This window comes from Neophocaena asiaeorientalis, unplaced genomic scaffold, assembly GCF_003031525.2.
Source record: "Neophocaena asiaeorientalis asiaeorientalis breed wild unplaced genomic scaffold, Neophocaena_asiaeorientalis_V1.1 scaffold169, whole genome shotgun sequence".
NCBI lineage: Eukaryota > Metazoa > Chordata > Mammalia > Artiodactyla > Phocoenidae > Neophocaena > Neophocaena asiaeorientalis.
In genome coordinates this window covers 1,133,558-1,154,287 of record NW_020172187.1, presented here as the reverse complement: position 1 = coordinate 1,154,287, position 20,730 = coordinate 1,133,558, and the positions used below count along the sequence as shown (strand labels likewise).

The window sequence follows — 20,730 nt, the reverse complement described above, 5'->3', positions numbered from 1 at the left end:
TAGAAGTAAAGGTTAAAGGGAAGCAGAATATGCCACCCCAAAATATACCTCTTTGCCATAAAGATTATTTTGAAAAACTGCAGATTCAGGAGAAGCTCTAAAAACAGAGTAAAATTTACCTTTTTTGAGAAAAATCTACTCTTACAAAGAAAATTTACATTAGAAAGGGGGCCTGTTCCAGGAAGAGAGGTATCACCAGAGATAATATTTTTTTTTTCCTGAGAGACTTACCTTCATGGCAGGACAACATTTGTTTACCAAACTTTTCCTCTTCTCATCTTCCTGTGAATTGTCCCCCCACCCCAAAACACACACACCACACACACACACCACACCACACACACACACATACCACACACACACACACCACACACACACACACCACATACACACACCACACATACAACACACACACCACACATACAGACACCACACACACACCACACACACACATACCACTTACACACACACACACCACACACACACCACTTACACACACACATACAACACACACACCACACACACACCACACCACACACAAACACATACCACACACCCACCACACACACACACACCACACAGATACCACAAACACACCACACACACACATCACACACCACACACCTACCACCTATGCACACCACACACACACCACACCACACACAAACACATACCACACACCCACCACACACACACACACCACACAGATACCACAAACACACCACACACACACATCACACACCACACACCTACCACCTATGCACACCACACACACACCACACCACACACAAACACATACCACACACCCACCACACACACACACACCACACAGATACCACAAACACACCACACACACACATCACACACCACACACCTACCACCTATGCACACCACACACACACCACACACACACCAAACACACACACATACCACCTACACACACCACATAGACACATACCACACAAACACACACACACACCACACATACCATACACACATACCACACACTCACCACACACACACCACACACACACAACACACCACACACAGACACCGCACACACACACACACCACACACCACACACAGATACCACCTACACACAACACACACACATATACCACACACACACCACCACACACACCACACACACCACACACACCAGACACACACACCACACACACATACCACACACACACCACCACACACACTACACAGACACATACCACACACACATACCACACACACACACACACCACACACATACCACCTACACACAAACACCACACAGACACCACACAAACACCACACAAACACACACACCACACCACTCACTCACCTCTCAGATACCACACACACACCACACACAGACACCACACACACACATGCACCACACACAACACACACACAACACACACACGTACCACAGACACATACCACAGACACACCACACAGACACATACCACACACACACACACACACACACACACACACCACACATACCGCACACACACACACACCACACACACACCACACACACACACCACACACCACACACACACCTCACAGATACCACACACACATACCACACACACCACACACCACACACACACACACACATACCACCTACACACACTACACACACACACCACACAGACACATACCACACACACACACACCACCTACACACTCCATACACACACCACACAGACACATACCACACACACACACCACACAAACCACACACACACACAACATATGCACACACAAACCACACCACACACACACACACACACACACACACACACCACATACACACCACATACACACCTCTCTTTAGTCAGTTATATGAAGCTAGTATTCAAGGTAGAGGTTTGGGCCATCTCAGACAGTTTGCTCATTTTCCTTGAGGATCTCCCATATATACATGAGGTAAACATGGATAATAAATCGTTTGTTTTTCTCTTGTTAATTTGACTTTTATCACAGAGGGTGTCAGCCAGTAATATAGAGGGTGGAGGGAAAATTATTTTCCTCTGCTACAAGGTCAAGGTAAGGAAAACCACATTCTGACATAAAATCCATTCCTACCACCGCAGATTTGCACTGTAACCATTAAAATTGATTATCTCTTGGAATCTCAAGGAAAAAAAAATTATCTCTTAAAGTTAAGCCCTTGCCAGTCAAAACAGACTGTATGGGTTAGTTAGGACTGTGTCCTTCAATCTTGGGGAATTATTATTAGATTAAAATAAAATAGATAGGTCTTTCTCTTTCAGTCTCAACACAAGGTGAAAAAAAAAAGAACCTGTTCCGGAACTTCCCTTTTCTCTCTCAGTCTCAACGTAAGGTAAAATTAAAGAGATCTTGTTCTGGAACTTTCCCAATATTAGTTTAGTACATAAGAGCATATATTTGAGGCTAACAAAACTTGAAATGTGTCTTAACTATTTTAAGTTATTCATTAATTAGAAAAATTTCAAAACCCTTACTTTTATACTGGCTTATTTCAATATTATCCTGAATGGAGAAATTCTATTTAAGTTTTACATGAATAAGAAAGGCTTCTATATTTTCTCCATACTCCTTCCCATTCTATTTCACTAGTACATTACTCTCGTGAATAATTTATAGATTTTAGTATTCAACACTCTTCCTTTTTATTATCTTCAATGAAAGTGATTACTATTCATGCCAGAACTGAAGCTTAAAGTTTTCTACATTGAAATATATCCTTGGATCTTTATTATGAATTTGTTTTCTTTCATTTATACTATTATCCTGTCACTCTTACTCAGCAGAAAATAGTGACCGAAGCTGAAAACATGTGGTTTTTGAACATATTTTTTATATTTCATGTATTTTTAAATTTCTCAGATTTTGAAGATAAGAATTCTTATAAGACCTCATTTAATGCATCTTAGGAAATGCTTTTGTTTTTTTTTAAAAAATCACAAGTAAAACATAATTGTCAAACAAATTTCTCTCTATGACAACATGATAGGCTTTGTTGATAGCAAGAAAGAGAGAATATGATACATCTTGTCTCCGATAAAGCAGCTCCGTCTCTTCCAAATGTCACTTTTTAAAAAATTATCAGCACTGAATATGTTTTACATAATATGGTTGTGTAGGTATTCTACTGGTCAGGAACTTAAATTCAGTGATTAGCAATCTGTAATTAGTATTGTTTCAGGGGAAGTTTTCCAGTTCTGCTAATCTTTGCCTGATACAATCTAACATTTTTAGCAATAACTTATAAAGTAGAACTGCAACTTAGTTGGCTAAAATTTGAGAAATTATAAAATAGTGTTGGAATAAAAACAATTTTGAGAAATCCCTTTCATAATCAATGCAGCCACAATCTCCCCTGAGGATCTATTTTGACCTACAATTCTAGATGAGGGGTCTCTCCTAATGTGTTCATCAGAAACCATGTGTTACCCTCTATCTCAGTATTTTATCTTTTCTGAAGGAAGCAATCTCAAATTTTTATTGTCTTCATAATAAAACAAAATATGAAGCTCAGAACTGGATCACTTGGTGCTTTCTCTTCTTATCTCCTCCCAGCTCAAAATGCTTGCATCTCTTAATAGCCAGCATTCTCTTAGATCTGCAGTTGGGTTCAACACATTCAAACCTCAGCACAGTCTTCTTTGTAGTTTTAGCCTTTTTCTGGAAAATCAGCTTAGTCTGCCCACCATAGTCACTCTGCTTCCTGTCATAAAGCTGCTTTCCCCGGGCATACAGAGACTCCTTGCCCTTCTTGTATTGTGTCACTTTGTGGGGTTGGTGCTTGCCCTACTAAGTCTCATTTACAAATCAGAGGCATGAAGGAACAGCACAGAAGCGAGCTGTAACAGATTCATTTCTGTCTGAGCTCAGGGAGTTTTAGTTCCTTAAGCTCCTTACAGAAAGTCCAGGAGGTTTTAGGAATATTCACCGTGTTTGTGAGAGCGCCATCAACACGGAAAGAGAGAGACCTGGAGGTAAACTGAAGTACCTCAGTATTTTATACACTAGCAGTTCACTTGTCTGTCCCCTTCTTTTGAGTGACAGCTCCTGGAAAGTGGGTAAAGTCTTACATATCTGAATCTCCAACAACTTATATGTTTGAACTTAATAATTTTATATTGAATGAATGAAACATGCCAAATTTTCATATAATGTTTACCCAGAGATGTTTATTAGTTTCAGCGGAGGAAGTAATTTAATGAAAGTTAAAGTTTGGAACACTCATGATTTTTATCAGGTCATTAAAAATGAGGTTTCATAGAAATGCAGAGCAATAGGTACGTGGATATGAATTTTCTGAGTTAGAAATCTCTAAAAAGTGAGGGTACATTATCCATTTATGTAGTTGACAAATATTTATTAGACACCTTCCTATGCCAGCCTCTTTCCAAAATGGTAGGGGACAATGTAGAAACAACAGTTGTCCTGTGATCACAATTTTTATGTTTGAATAGGCAAGAAAGACAATAACAATGTAAAGCACTAAATGGATAGTACTCCAGAAAGTGTTAGAAACTCAAAAAAAACTTGATTTTATTTTAGATTGAGTAGTCAGGATATTCTCTATATCATTGACATCTAAGAAGAAATATAAATCAAAGAGAAAGTTGTGCAAACGTCTCACGAGAGAACATTCTAAGAAGAGGAAACAGAAAATACCAAAAACCTGAGGTGAGAGAATGCCTCACATATTTAAAAAAGAGTAAGGCATCTGACACAGCAAGGAATGGTGACCTCAGAAAAGGTGGGAAGACATTTGATTAGAAATAGCAGGCTCTACAGTAGTTGACCTCTTACAGGGATGGGGGAGGAAAACATTTTCTTCAACCCTTTTATGGTCCTTGTCTGGGACTGAAGATTAAACTGACAAAGACAGAACAAGAGAAAAGCATACAAATTTAATTGAAATTTTACATGTACATGGGAAACTTCACAGGAGAATAAGGACTTGGGGAAGTGACCAGAACAAGAAGTGTTTATTCCTTTTAGACAAATAAACAAACAAATAAAAACATTAGCTTGTGCAGAACTGAAAGGCAAAGGGGCAGTAAATGGTGAAGAAGTAACTGGGAGGATAAGGGTTATTTAACAAAATTTGTTTGTATAGATTTCTCATCCCCAAATTCCCTTTCCCTGGTGGCAGAATATATTCCTCCTCAGTATAGGGAAGGTTCTGTGACCTGTTTCTCAGAAAAAGTGTGAGGGGAGGGAAGTCAGCGACCTTCCTGCTTCTGGCATTTTTTGAAATTCCTTCCGCACAAGATATTCAAGGTGCCAACATGCCATATTTTAGGGAAGTGTGTTCCGAACCTTATCATAGATCATGTAAGCATTTGGGTTTGAATCTAAGAATAGTGTGAAATTTGCCATTGAGGTTTCTGAGCAACACTTTGACATGCTCTACCTTATGATTTTGAAAAGTCTTTACTGTTTTGTGGGAAATGTACATCTCCAAGAGAGGAATCAGAGAGACCAATCAGGAGATGTTTGCCAGAGTCCAGGTGGCTGGACATGAATAGCAAAAGTGAAAGGGATGGGAAACAGCCAGATTCTATATGGTTTACGTTGGTAGAGCTGAATAAATTCTGATTGATTGGATAAGAACGTAAACAAGTAAATCACCGATGATCCCAGATACCTCGTGCTGAAACAACTGGAAACTGTTGTTTCCATTACCTTTATTAGTCTCATTCTGACTAATAAAGTTACAAACTTAGAGCTGAATACAAAAATTTATTTAGTTTAATAACAGGAAATGTTTATTTTAATTTCTTACTCTAATTTCGATATCTAGAAATAAATTATATTATTAACTTCCTGTGGAAAGTTATTATGTGATAAATCTAAATTTTAAAATGGCAAATTTTAATACTGCAAATGATTTAAAGAAAAGTGTCCATCTAATATTTTATAATGCAATAAATAAGTTAACACTATTTATCTTTGAATCTTATGATTTGTGATAAATATATATATATATCTTTGTCCACAGTTTCTGACACACAGCTCCAAAAACTTTTGTCATTTTCTATATAAGAGATATAGGGCATCATTTTTTAGAATATTAATTTTTCTTCTCAGTCCTGAAATAGCTCCAGATCAGGCTGATTTTTATACCTATCTTTATTTTTATCAAAATTTCTGATTTTCTTTGCTCACAGTTCAGTGATGAAATTAGACTCATTTCTTATTTTTGTGGTGAACTTTCTTACTTACTTTATTATTCTTCTTATTCATAATCATGTACTGTTTGGGGAGCCAAATTTTACCTAGAATCCCACCTTCAACTTCCCAGTTTTCAGTGTTCTGTACTTTGAGTTAAGAAGCTTTTAAAGTGAAAACAATTATCTGTGATACCTTATGGTATCAGTAAAATTTGTATTTAAATTTCTTTGGTTTTAGTTGTGGATGATAAACACACACCTGCACCTACACACATGTATGCACACATGAACACATGCACACAGAATCGTAGGTAAGAAAGTGGAGGTACAATATGATTTTACTATTAGACTTAAAGATTATCTAGTTTGTACCACTTAAATATGTATACATCATATATAAAATATATATGTGTATATAAAACATAAAGTAAATATATATTTTATAATGTATTTTTAACAATCAAAGTAATTTTTCACCTTGAAATCTCTTTTTAAATCCAGACAGTAACATTTGTCAGGAATTTGGGGTACTTGTTTAATAAAGATTTTGTATGTTTCAAAGATCTTACTTTCATGAGTAAGATATTTTCCTGAGGGAGTATTTTATCTAAGTTATATACCTTGCCACCTTTATTAGGTTGGTCTTACCTTAGGTATGGTTAGGGAATCATTTCTGTGCAAATAGCAAGGATTTCCCTCTAGGTCTATGCTTTTATCGGTGTATAAGAAGGATTCATTTCCAAAATTAATACACTGCAAAGGTATACCTGAAACCCTAGAGAAGGTGAAGTGTCTGTTATAGCACAGAAGTGGTATTCAAACAGAACCTTACTTGACTGATAACAATCCTAGATTTCTGCTTTGCCTTCCAGAAAGTTCAGAATTCCATTAAATGCTGAAATGCAATAACAAACTCAGGCAGATGTGCCATACACCTAATTCTTCTCTTTGTTCTTTACATTTGGGTCTCTGTAATTTTTAAAAAATATTCTTATTTTTTAAAAAGATTAGTATTGAAAGACATTTCAAATTGAAACTTGGTAGAATATAAATCATAGTTTTTTAATGATAAAAATATTATTTTACTTTCAGCAAAAAGTCTTTCATGTTGTTTTGGCCTTGATTAAGTACTAATAAACATTATTTTGGACTGTTAATACCATTATCTAGTCAGAGGCTAATATTTGTGCATTATTTAATAAGAAAACAAAAGACTATTGAAGCCCATGGTTTCCACCTCATGCTGTAGAAAACTATAAGTAGCAGCATTCTATCATTATCACTAAAAGAGGCTTGGCTAACTTCAAATTCATACATTTTTGCGAATGCATTAGAACACTGTGGTCACAGAGCACAAATAATGCCCCCAAATCTAAGGAGAGACAGTGTTTTCAGGGAGAGAGGAGCCAAGATCTTGCACTTTTATTTGAATATAAAATATGTATACATATAGCTGACTCACTTTGTTGTACAACAGAAACTAACACAACATTGTAAAGCAATTATACTCCAGTAAAGATATAAAAAAAAAGAATATGTAGAAATATAAATTAATTAATTAATTTAATTAAATGAGACACCAATATGAACAGTTTAAGTAGAATAGTCAACAAACTGGTGAAGGCTGTGTGTGGACTGGTGAGATAGTGTGAAAGTTGGAGGAATCTACCATCTTGCAGTCTATTTCTCCAGAAACCCTACAAGGCATTCAGAGAAGGAATCTAATAGAGCCCCTAAGAAGTGTCTATTATGGTGCAGACCTGGGGAGAGGAGCAGCACCCATACAGGATGGGTGAGAAACACTGCCTAAATTCTTATCTGCAATCTCCACTGTGGAATAAAAGTTTTAACCTGACATAGGACATGCAACGGCACTCATGCTCTTAAACATTGTTAAACATTTGTTACAACAAGTGGAAGGAAAAAGAAAGGTTCTAAAAATCCATTCTTGACAGAGGAACAGTGTTACATGATGAGCCTATAACTGTAACCAGGTAGGGGTAAACAAACTGAGGAAGGCATACCTCCAAGTCCCAGATACATGGTACAGGTCTAAGATTGAGCCAGAATAACTGATTGCACATACTAAGAAGCCTCCCATAATAAGTAACAACAGAATACTGATGAGGGAGGGATGGGAGAGGAATAATAGTATGCAGGGAGACTGATTCTGAGGCACAGAAGAAAGGAAAATCTTAAAACTAATAATTCAACAGGAATTGATCCAATAAGCCTCACTCCACTGTAGAAACAAAGTAATTCTACAGGAATTTGAAAATTTTGGCACACTGTGGGTAACCATAGCAACAACAAATCTTAAGGTTAGTCCATATCTTAACCAGATTAATTATAACCTCCAAGACTAAAATTTTAGCCAAAGGAAAATGTGTTTATTTTCAGGCAAAAACTCTGTTTTACTGTTCTACAGAAAATATTAAGAAGTATATGAAAAAAGAAAAATGGCCACAACTTCAAGAAAAAAGGTAATCATTATTATAGATCAATACAAATTAAGATAGGACACAGAACTTGGAACTTTTTAACAGGGCATTTAAAACAAATGTGGTGAGGAATGAAGTCAGTAAGATGGCAGACTAGGAGATTTCAGCACTTGTCCTGTTGCAGAAACATCAATTAGAACAACTATCCACAAGTGAGAAAATCATTACAAAAGCTACAGAATCCAAGTGAATGATTACAGCAACTAGGTAGAGAACAGAAGTAAGAAAAGATGCACTGAAGAGGGTGGAAAGGATAGTTTCACTATCTCCCAATCCTGGGGTGGGTAGCACTAAGATATTCTTGGCATTTGTGGTAAAAGACTGAAGTGAGTACCTGACTTCACTGTGAACCACGGCATCTAGTCTGGTCTGGTGAACTCCAGTCACAGGCCAGCATCCATAGCCCCAGTTCAGCAAACTGGAAGACAGAATAGTGGAGATTCCCTAAACTGAACAGAAAAAAAAAAGTGAATTAAAAAATTTAGGAGACCACAGGGGCAACATCATGTGTACTAACATTTGCATTTTAAGGGTTCCAGAGGAGACAAGACATAGAAAGAGGCAGAGAACTTAACTGAAGGAATAATAGCTGAAAACTTTCCTAACACTGGAAAGAAAACATACATCTAAGTCCAGGAAGCATAGAAACTGCCAAACAAAATCAATCAAAGAGGTCCACATAAAGACATACTGTAATTAAAATGGCAAAATATAAAGATCAACAGAGAATCTTAAAAGCAGCAAGGAAAAAGCATCTAGTTATGTACAAGGGAACTCCCATAAGATTATCAGCTGACATTTTCAGCAAAAACTTTGCAGGTCAGAAGGGAGTGGCTCAGTATATTCAAAGTGATGAAAAGAAGAAACCTACAACCAAGAATACCCTACACAACAAGGCTATGATTCAGATCTGAAGAAGAAATAAAGATAAACAATTTTACAGACTAGAAAAATATAGAAGTGTACAGCACCACAAAACCAGCTTTACAATAGATGTTAAAGGGACTTCTTTAAGGGGAAAAGAAGAGACCAAAACTAGAAATATAAAAATTAGAAAAGAAAAATATAATTAGTGAAGGCAAACATGCAGTAAAAGTTGTGGATCAACCACTTATAAATGTAGTTGGAAAGTTAAACGACAAAAGTAGTAAAACCATCTATATATATATAATAAGTAGTTAAGATACACACATGTAAAATATCATGCCCAAAACATTAAATAACAAGGGGAGTCAAAATGCAGGGTTATTAGAATGCATTTGAACTTAAGAGATCATCATCTTAAAGTAATAATTTTACACACACACACACACACACACACACACACACACACACACACACACATACTCCACAGATAGAGAGAAAGTGAGTTATATATGAACCTCACAAACCAAAATCTTTTAATGGATACACACATCATAAAAGAGAAACAAATCCAAACATGATACCAAACTACAAGGGAAGACAAGAAGGAAGAAAAATGAAAAAGAAAAAAAAAAAGAAAAAGAAAAAAGGAACTACAAAACTAATTCACAAAGTGTCAATAAAAAGATACCTATCAATAATTACTTTTAATGTAAATGAACTAAATGTTCCAATAAAAAAAATGGAGTGGCTGAATAGGTAAAGAAAATAAGATCTGCATATGTTGTCTGTAAGAGACTCACAAAGACTGAAAGTGAGGGGTTAGGAAGAAAGCTTCCTTGCAACTGGAAACAAAAAGAAAGCTGAGGTAGCGATAATTATACAGACAAAACAGACTTTAAAATGGAGAGTATAACAAGGGATAAAGAACGACATTACATAATGATAAAGAGATCAATCCAAGAAGAAAATATAACATTTGTAAGTATATATGCACCCAAAATAAGAGCGACTAGATACATAAAGCAAACATTTACAGATATAAAGGGAGAAATTGAAAGTAACACAATAATAGAGCAGGACTTTAACAGACCACTGATATCCATAGACAGATAATCCAGACAGAAAATCAAAAAGTATACGTGAGCCATAAATGACACAGTAGATCAGAAGGAATTAGCAGATAATAGAATTTAATCAAAAAGCAGCAAAATACACCTTTTCAAGTATACATGGAATGTTCCCCAGGATAGATCACAAGCTAGAACACAAAACAAGGTTCAATAAATTTTAGGTTGAATTCATGTCAAGCATCTTTTCTGACCACAGTGCTATATAATACTAGAAATAAACTACAAGAAAAAAACTGCAAAAAACAAAAACATGTGGAGGCTAAACAATATGCTGTTGAACAACCAATGAGTCACTCAGGAAATCTAAGAAGAAATAAAAAATAATAACTGGAGAAAAATGAAAACAGAAGCACAATGATCCAAAATCTATGGAACACAGTAAAATCAGTTCTAAGAGGCAAGGTTATAGAATTACAAGCCTACCTCAGGAAACAAGAAAAATCTCAAATAAATAACCTAACCTTACACCTAAAGAAACTAGAGGAAGAAGTCTAAATTAAACACAAATTTAGTAGAAAGAAAGACATAATAAAAAACAGAGCAGAAATAAATGAAACAGAGATAATAAAGCAATAGAAAGTATCAATAAAACTAAGAAATTGTTCTTTGAAAAGATAAACAAAATTAATAAAACCTGAGCCAGATTCATCAGTAAAAGAGAGGACATAATTATATAGAATCAGAAATGTAAGAGAAGTTACAACTGACACCACAGCAATGCAAAGGATCATAAGAGATCACTAAAAACAATATATGTCAATAAAATGGACAACCTAGGAAATGGACAAATTCCTAGGAATGTCCAATCTCACATGACTGCATCAGGAAAAAATAGAAAATACGAACAGACCATTTATGACTAATGAAATTAAATCAGTACTAAACAAACCCCCAACAAACAAAAGTCCTAGACCTGATGACTTCACAGGTGGATTCCACCAAACATTTAAAGAAGAGTTCACAACTATCCTTCTCAAACTATCCCACCTCCAAAAAAAAAAAAAAAAACAGAAAGGAAAGCAACACTTCCAGACTTATTCTGCAAGGCCATAATCATCTTGAATACCAAAACCAGAAAATTACACCTCAAAAAATGAAAAAAAATGTAGGCCAATATCACAGATGCCAATAGGTACAAAATCCTCAACAAAATGTTAACAAATTAAATTCAACAATTACTAAAGTATGATCCATCATAATCAAATAGAATATTTCTTATGGATGCAAGGATAGTTCATTACACACAAATCAATCTGATACACCACATGAACAAAATAAAGACCAAAAATGATATGATCTTTTCATGGATGCAGAAAAAGCTTTAGACAAGTTCAATATCCATTTATTATAAAATCTCTTAACAAAGTAGTGGTAGAGAGAACATACCACAACACAATAAAGGACATATATGAGAAACCTATAGCCAACATCATACTCAACAGTGAAAAGCTGAAAGCACTTCCTCTAATATCAAATATAAGACAAGTTTGCCCACTCTTGCCACTTCTATTCAACATCATATTAGAAGTCCTAGCCACCAAAATCAGACAAGAAAAAGAAATAAAAGTAATCCAAATTGGAAAGGAAGATTTAAAACTGTCACTGTTTGTAGATGACATGATACTGTATAGAGAAAATCTTAAAGACACCATCAAAAGTCTGTTAGAACTAATAAATGAATTCAGTAGAGTTACAGAGCAAGAGAAATTTAGAAAATGGTCCCATTTACAAATGCATCAAAAAGAATAAAATACCTAGGAATAAATCTAACCAAGAAGGTAAAACAGATGTACTTGGAAAATTATGACACTGATGAAGGAAATAGAAGATGACACAAAAATGAAGAGATATATTGTGCCTCATGTATGAAAAGAATTAACATTGTTAAAATGAGCATATTACCTAAGGTAATCTAGAGATTCTATGCAATGCCTATCAAAATACCAATGGTGTTTTTCACAAAGCTAGTACAAAAATTCTAAAGTTTGTATGGAACCACAAATACTATAAATAGTCAAAACAGTCTTGAGAAAGAATAAAGATGGAGAAATCATGCTCCCTGCTTTGAAACTATACTACAGTTACAGTAATCCAAACAACTTGTTAATGGCACAAAAAAAGACACATAGATCAATAGAACAGAATGGAAAGCCTACCCACACTTATATGGTCAATTAATCTCCCAGTAAGATAGGCAAGAATGTACAATAGGGAGAAAACAGCCTCTTCAACAAATAGTGCTGGGAAAACTTGAGAGCTACATGTAGAAGAATCAAACTGCCTACTTTCTCACACTGTATACAAAAATAACTCAAAATGACTTAAAGACTTAAATGTAAGACCTAAGCCATAAAACTCCCAGAAGAATCATAAGTAGCATGCTCTTTGACATTGGTTTTAGCAATATTTTTTTGGCTATGTCTCTTCAGACAAGGGAAACAAAGTCAAAAGTAAACAAATGGAGACAACAGCAAAGATTTATGCAGCAAAGGAAACTATCAATGAAACAAAAAAGTGACTCACTGAATGGCAAAATACATTTACAAATTATATGTCTGATAAGGAAATATTCAAAATATACAAAGAACTCATACAATTCAACATCAAAACAAACAACCTGATTAAAAAATGGAGAACTTGAATATACATTTTTTCAAAGAAGACAAACAGGTTGTCAACAGACATCTGAAAAGATGGTAAACATCATGAATCATCAGGGATTTTAAAACCAAAACTACAATGAGATATCACCTTACACCTGTCAGAATGTCTATTATCAAAAATACAAGAAATTACAAGTGTTGGCAGGGATGTGAAGAAAAGGTTACCCTGTGCACTGTTTGTAGGAATGTAAATTTGTGCAACCACTGTAAACAATACAGAGGTTCCTCAAAGAGTTAAAAATAGAACTAGTATATGTTCCACTTCTGAGTATTTTTCTGAAGAAAACAAAAATACTAAATTGAAAACATATCTACATCCCTATGTTCATTGTAGCATTATTTACAATACCCAATATATGGAAGAAGTCAAAGTTTCCACTGATATTGAGTAGATAAATATGATGAGGTATATAAATAAAATATAATATTACTCAGCTGTAAAAAGAATGAAAATGCCATGGATGGCCCTAGAGGATACTACGCTAAGTGAAATAAGCCAGACAGAGAATGAAGAATACCATATGATTTCACACATATGTAAAATCTAAATACAAGACAAATGTACAAATATAACAAAACAGAAACAGATTCATAGATACAGAGAACAAACTGGTGGATTTCAAAGGGAGGCGGGTGAGGATATGAATAAATTAGGTGACGGAGATTAAAAGGTACAAAATTCTAGTTATAAAATAAATAATTCATGGTGATGTAACATACGACACAGTGAATATAGTCAATAATATTATAATAATTTTGTATGGTAACAGGTTGTATGTAGACTTATTTGGTGATTATTTTGTAATATAGAAAAATATTGAATCACTACGCTATATACCTGAAATGAATATGATATTGTAGGTCACTTACATGTCAATTAAAAGAGGACAGAAGTTACTTAAAAAAAGAAATTGAGATCTATGAACCCTCTGATGAAGATTTTAAAATAATCACTCAGTAACCTTTAATTTTCAACCTTTTGTAGCTCTCTTGACTCAATTAACATAGGTGTTGGTGGTGTTTTTGAAGTGTCTTGCTGGAGTCGTGGGAAGTCTAGGGATACTGTGGTGGAAGAGGCCATGAGAGTGCTGGAAATAGTCATTATACATGGGATTGTAGTGGTGTTGTAGTGGAAGAACTGCAGGTGAGTACAGTGGATGTGTGACCAAAAATGATAAGTGAAACCACTGGTGTAACCAGAAAAGCAGATGTTCAGCAGAAGTCATGGGTGGACATGTAAGTACACAAAATCAGAAAGTCATAGGGAATAGGCAAGGGCGAGCAGTATAATTGGGAGTATTTCTAGGCAGGGTTTCTCTCTGGTTCTGACTGAACATTTTGCCTGCTGTAATGGGGAAACACGATGTAAAGCTGCAGTCAGCAGAGGACATACAGTTTGACAGACATCTTGGTATAGGAAATATCAGCAGAAGAACAAAGGATTCCAGTGGAATCTCTTATTTCATTAGGGCAGTACATTTAATCCATTGTTCCTGGATAGTCTCAGTCCCCATTGCGTTGTCTCACTGAGTTTACTGTGAACTCAGTAGTAAGGCCATCTGGGTGAGTGGCTAGGTCTCTGACTGGTGATATGTCTCTGGGGAGTTATCTCTGGTGTAGGGACATAAGTCATCTTCATTGATGAACTCTTAGGCTGGGGTGATGCTGTCTGGAAAAGCATTTTCTCCAGTGATGAGTCCATCTCACTCAGGGGTGGGGATCTCTAAAGCATTGGCCCCTTAGGGGGTGGGGTCCTCTCATGGAGCTATCCAGTGGGGGTAGTGATCATGGGCTGAGGGTAAGCTTGTCTTATGTAACTTGAAGTCATCTCTGAGGACATAAATTTTTTAGAGCTTCCTGTAGTCATCAGTGGCAAATTTATCAAAGGGATGGGTGACTGCCCTTTCACCCTCCAATGAGCTCATTAGAAGCATATATTCAGATTCTGGGTACATGTATCCAGGCTAAGGGAGACCTCATGGATGCTATTTAGACATCTCTTGGACAAGACTGTGAGGACGATGGATAAATCATGGGAACAAAGTACCTGTAACTAGCTGAGTTTTATGTATGGGCAATCAGAGTGCCAGTTAGTTTGTAGAAATATTTGATGTAAAGAAATTGTAAAGCCAAGTATCATTTAAACAGCATGTCCAGAAGAAGCCCTGTGTGTGAAGTGATTTAATCCTTTTGCCACTCAGACTTAGTGGCACACCTTCCTGAGCCCTTCCAACAGGGCTTTGCCAACATTTCCTGCTTTTCTACCCTGTAGTGCAATTGCATTCTGAAGTGGCATTGTTCCAATGCTGATTCTGGGTGATGGTTAGTCCCAAGGGATCTACCAGTAACCCAATCACCCAGGCAGCACACATCAGTAAGAATAGCCATAGCTGTACAGAGCACTGCCATTAGATGAGCTTAGGCCAGGCTCCTTCTAGATGAGTTACGTGTATGTTGACTAGTGACTGAGTGTGATTGTTCCTGGCAAGAAAGTCATGGGTTACCTCATCCAGCATGGGGTAAGGATAAGACTTGTACTTTTATTGCCATGCTCTTCTCATCTTCAATATGCTCATGTCTACCAATAGTTTCTTTCCCTCTTTTAGACACCCAAACTGTGCAACTGGTTGGTCTTGAGGCAATGGTTTCCACTTCCCATAAATTAGTAGAGAGATTTAGTTTCATTAGCCAGTCCTTGTAGCCACTACACTGAAGACAAGCAGTTACCATAGAGGTGGCTCCTTTTGGAGAGTCCTTAAAATTGCCAGGGTTTCCAAAGACATGTTTTTGGACTAATGTGTAGGCTTTGGTACTGAGGGACATTCAATGATGAGAAGATAGTATTGGACTATCTGGTCTGATCAGGTGACCAGTGTGAAGTAGTTTGTAAAATGATCCAAAAATCATAAGAAGGGTAAGTCAAATCAGACAATAAAATAAAAACAACATTGCCTTGGATAGTAAAAGCTTAAGGTTTGCCAGAGATGACAAAAAGTAGAATTTTAGGGGGTGTGTAATAGATGGTATGTGTGGTATGAAGGCCCTGGGGGACAAGAATTAAGCAAGAGAAAACTGGGGCAAAAGTTTGGTGCAGGGGCTTCCCTGGCGGCGCAGTGGTTGAGAAACTGCCTGCCAATTCAGGGGACACGGGTTTGAGCCCTGGTCTGGGGAGATCCCACAGGCCACGGAGCACCTAGGCCCGTGAGCCGCAACTACTGAGCCTGCGCATCTGGAGCCTGTGCTCCGCAACAAAAGAGGTCATGATAGTGAGAGGCCCACACACCATGATGAAGAGTGGCCCTCGCTTGCCGCAACTAGAGAAAGCCCTCACACAGAAACGAAGACCCAACACAGCCAAAAATAAATAAATAAGTTATAGTATCTTTGATTGATAGTCCAGCCTCACCCTTGGGAAAAAAAAAAAAAAAAAAGTTTGGTCCATTTTGAGGTCCCCTTGGTGGAAAGTAATTTAAGTAGTGTGTCTTTAAGAAGGCCATTATGATGCTCAATGAGGCCAGCCATCTGGGGGCTGTAGCTGAAATTGAAGTTCCAAAGAGAGTCCACTGTTGAGTCTCCTGAGATGAAGTGCATACATTGGTCAAAATCTGATCTCCAATATCTGGAGATCAAAAGAAAGAGAATAAATTTAATAAGAACAGAGATTTACTGTTTTGAAGAGGAATTCCAAGTGCGAGTTTCCAAAAAGTTCTGTGTAGGTATTGATTATTACGCTGGTCAGCAGTGTACCTGGAATCCAGCAGGGGGAGAGTGGGTCAATGAAGTCAATCTTCTGGTGGGAGTATGGTCAGTCTACCCAGGGAATGTGTCCCCATTTGGGTACCCTCTGTTGTTTGGTTTGGGAGCAGAGAGTACATTCCTCTATCACAACTTTGGTTGCTACAGAAGAGAGAGGGATGCCCTTCACAGGAGCCCAAATTGTTAAGGCATGGATTCTCCTGTGACCTGTGACCCAGAGGTTGTGTGGGCCAATTTAATGACCTGGTGGGAAGGGTCAGGACCTTTAGGAGCTTGTACCAGGCAGAGTGTGGAGGGCTTAGTGAGCGAGTTTGCAATGTTGTTGAAAATAAGGTTAATAAGAGTAGAAGTTTGGGTAACAAACTAGGAATCAGGGACTCTGCTAGTTCCTTCCTTATATAGGCACCTCAAATGGGCTTACCTTGTATGAGAAAATTGTCCTTCAGCCATTGGTTAAATAAACTGCAAGGCCCTTAGCAATAGCCTAGGAGTTTGTGAAAATGTGGATACGTGAAAGGTCTCTTTTAATGGCCTCCTTGAGGACTAGTAAACAGCTACAAGTTCCACCAGTCAGGCAGAGTCAAGAGTGTCCTCTTCAACTAACCATTCCACCTGAGCTCAGGTGGAATGCTGTGGCCCTCCAAGGAGCTGCCAGAGAAAGGAACATTTACTCCCTGACCAGCTCAAACAGTTGGCACCAAGGCACTCCTCAAATATCCAGAGGAGAAGAAAGCAGGGGTGCTGATATCAATTCTCCAATGCTCTCAGCAGGGGACTGAACATGGGAAAGCCACAGTCTCTGTAATTGGAGAGGCTTTCAGTGTTAGATTTAGCCTTCTTCCATTTTGCCAAAGATGCACCAGTGGCTGTGCTGACCTTCTGTGCTGAGACATCTCTAACATAGAGCATTATAGGAACTTAGGTATGGGGTAGTATTGTGTGGGGTCTGGTTAGGGCCTTGATTTGTAGAAGACTCACATAAGATGCCAAAAGTTGGAGCTCAAGGGAATATACTGGGCTGCCACAGGGTGTAGGCACTTAGTCCTAAACCACATAGGAAGCCAGGTAGATTCATGTTTGGTCCAGAGAGTCCAGGGAGGTACAGCTGGGTGTGGCCAGGGCTCAATTCTCAATGTGGAGCCAGGTGAGACTAAAGGTAAGTCTTGTTGGACTGTCTATTTGCAGCTTCTAAAGAGCACTGTTGGGCCTTGCCCCAATGGGAGGTTGCAGACATGCATGTGGTTTCATGGGCAAGGAATTAGTGAGACATGAAGGGTGTGCTGCCTTCATAATATGAAAAGGCCTAGTATGTGTGGTGCCCACTGAGTGTAGTGTAGTATAGTGGGTTTGATAGTGAAAAGTTGATGTTGATGGCTGGGGGGATCTCTTGGTCCTTGGAGGGTCAGGTGATGCTCAGAAAGGTGGCAGATGAAGCTGGGCCTTGGATCTTGTCAAGGGGGATTGGCTAACCACATTGGTGAACATGATGTGTGAAGGTGTGCAAATCTGCCTGTACTGCTTCCTCAGAGATCCCTCTGCATAATGCCATCAATATATTGTCAAAAATGGCAATTTTCTGATTGTAAAGTGCTTATATCAAGGCAACAGATATTATGTGTGATTGCAGTGCTGTTTAAGTATCCCATTGGGAACCATTTAAATGTGCACCAAACCCCTTCAAAAGTGAAAGCAAATCGGACCTGAGATTTCTCCTCGATGGGAACAGCATAGAACATACTAGCTAGGTCAGTGACTGTGAAGTCTCCTTGGGCCAGTTTTGTGTCCTCAATCTATTCTATAATTTTAGATATTGGAGCCTTAATAGCAGGAACTGTGCATTGAGGTTTCTATAGTCAGTGAGGAAATGCCTCTAGTTGGTGGCTGGCTTAAGTTTTGGGCAAATGGGACTTTTGAAAGGGGACATTGTGGGTTTAATCACTCTTGTCCCAAGCATATCTTTAAACACAGGTGTAGACCTTCAGTGCCCTATTTAAGTCAGTATTAGGGAGTATTTATCATCTTGGCCAGAGGAGGAAGAGTCACCATTGTCCATCTGCAAGGCCCACCATGAAGGCCAAGCACTTGGTCTTGTTCAATTCAGGATGGTGTCACACAAATGCATCTATGATCTATGCCTATATGATAAAGAGAAAGCCAAGTCAATCACTACCAGCAGAGGCTGTTTAATGAAAGCATGTGCCCAGGTCCTACCCCTCTCTATGTCTACACTCTGCCTTGACCTCCCTGTGTAGACCCTTGAGGTATGTGGCTCCTTGAGGCCTCTTGGGTCCCTGTACTTTATTCAGGACCTGTGAGCAATAAACTTCCCTATTTCAATTTCTCCTGTGGTCTTCAGTTGAATAATTGCTCACCATTCAGCACCCTGTGTTCCACTAAACAAAAACTAGTGAATATTACAAAAAATAAACAGATATAGAGAAAATACTAGCAGTTACCACGGGGAGAGGTGTGGAGGAGAGGGGCAAAAGAAGAATAGGGAATTAAGAGGTACAAACTACTATGTATAAAATAAATAAGCTATAAGGATATATTGTACATCCCAGAGAATATAGGTAATATTTTACAGTAATATAAATGGAGTATAACCTTTAAAAATTGTGAATCTCTATGCTGTACATCTAAAACATATAATATTGTACATCACCTATACCTCAATAAAAAGTTAAACTACAACAACAACAGCCAAATGTTAATTTGGCAGTCATAACAGTGGTATGTAGTATGATTAGATCAGCCACAATCTTTGTTCTTTGTTATGTCCCTTTGTCTCATAAGAAAACAAAATTTGCCTGGAATGCTACTTTTGATAACAGATTGTGTGAGTTTCCATGCCTTTAAGTGATCTGTGTTTACTTTTGAAATCTTTTTTTCACCTTAGCTCAAGAAATAATTGTTTCACAGTGACCTATGATTCTATCTGACTGGGTGTTTTAAAACTTCTTGAAATTTTTGACAGACTTCCCAAATACCAAATTCTAATTAAAGTTTTTTTGACCTCCATCTAACTTTGTGGTGCTTCAAAGGGCCCTTGGAAAATCCCAAAGAGAGATCCTAAACTAATTGGGTTCGTATGTTAAATGATATGGGAAACACTATCCAATCTCGCTGTTGCCTATGTCAGATGGAATCATCAGGCTTTCCCCAAATTTATCACAGCCACCAAACAGATAAGGGAAAGGATTTTGGGTTCTTCTGCTGTCTAGTCTTTCACCTTACTCTATGTTCAAAAAATCCCCTGTGGGAATACTCCCATCTCTATGCCCTCAGGTTCTGATGCCCATGGCATTTTCCAAAGTACCCAACTCCAATTCCTCCAAGAGTCCCTTTTTTGCACCTCCAGGACCCTCTTGATTCCAGGCCTTGGCAGCCCATACTTTTTCTACAGACTACCTATTGGGCTAGCCACTTCCAAGCAGCCCACATCCTAAGCTTTATAAATGCTCAATCTCGAGAAATACAACCCAACATCAGGAAATTTAATGGATGCACAGGCTCAGTGGCCATGGCTCATGGGCCCAGCTGCTCCGCAGCATATGGGATCCTCCTGGACCAGGGCACAAACCCGCATCCCCTGCATCGGCAGGCAGACTCTCAACCACTACACCACCAGGGAAG

At 37.8% G+C, this 20,730-nt stretch overlaps 1 protein-coding gene across 1 annotated transcript; it reads right to left on the bottom strand.

Moving 5' to 3' along the window:
* Window positions 1-3,523: 3,523 nt before the first annotated feature.
* Window positions 3,524-15,634, bottom strand: LOC112410816 (60S ribosomal protein L36a-like). The gene is made up of 4 exons (XM_024761585.1): window positions 15,554-15,634; window positions 9,013-9,122; window positions 3,901-3,981; window positions 3,524-3,800 (listed from the first exon to the last, which is right to left on the bottom strand). Exons 1-4 carry the CDS (start codon window positions 15,632-15,634, stop codon window positions 3,524-3,526), a joined length of 549 nt encoding a protein of 182 aa, XP_024617353.1.
* Between the last annotated feature and the right edge of the window lie 5,096 nt (window positions 15,635-20,730).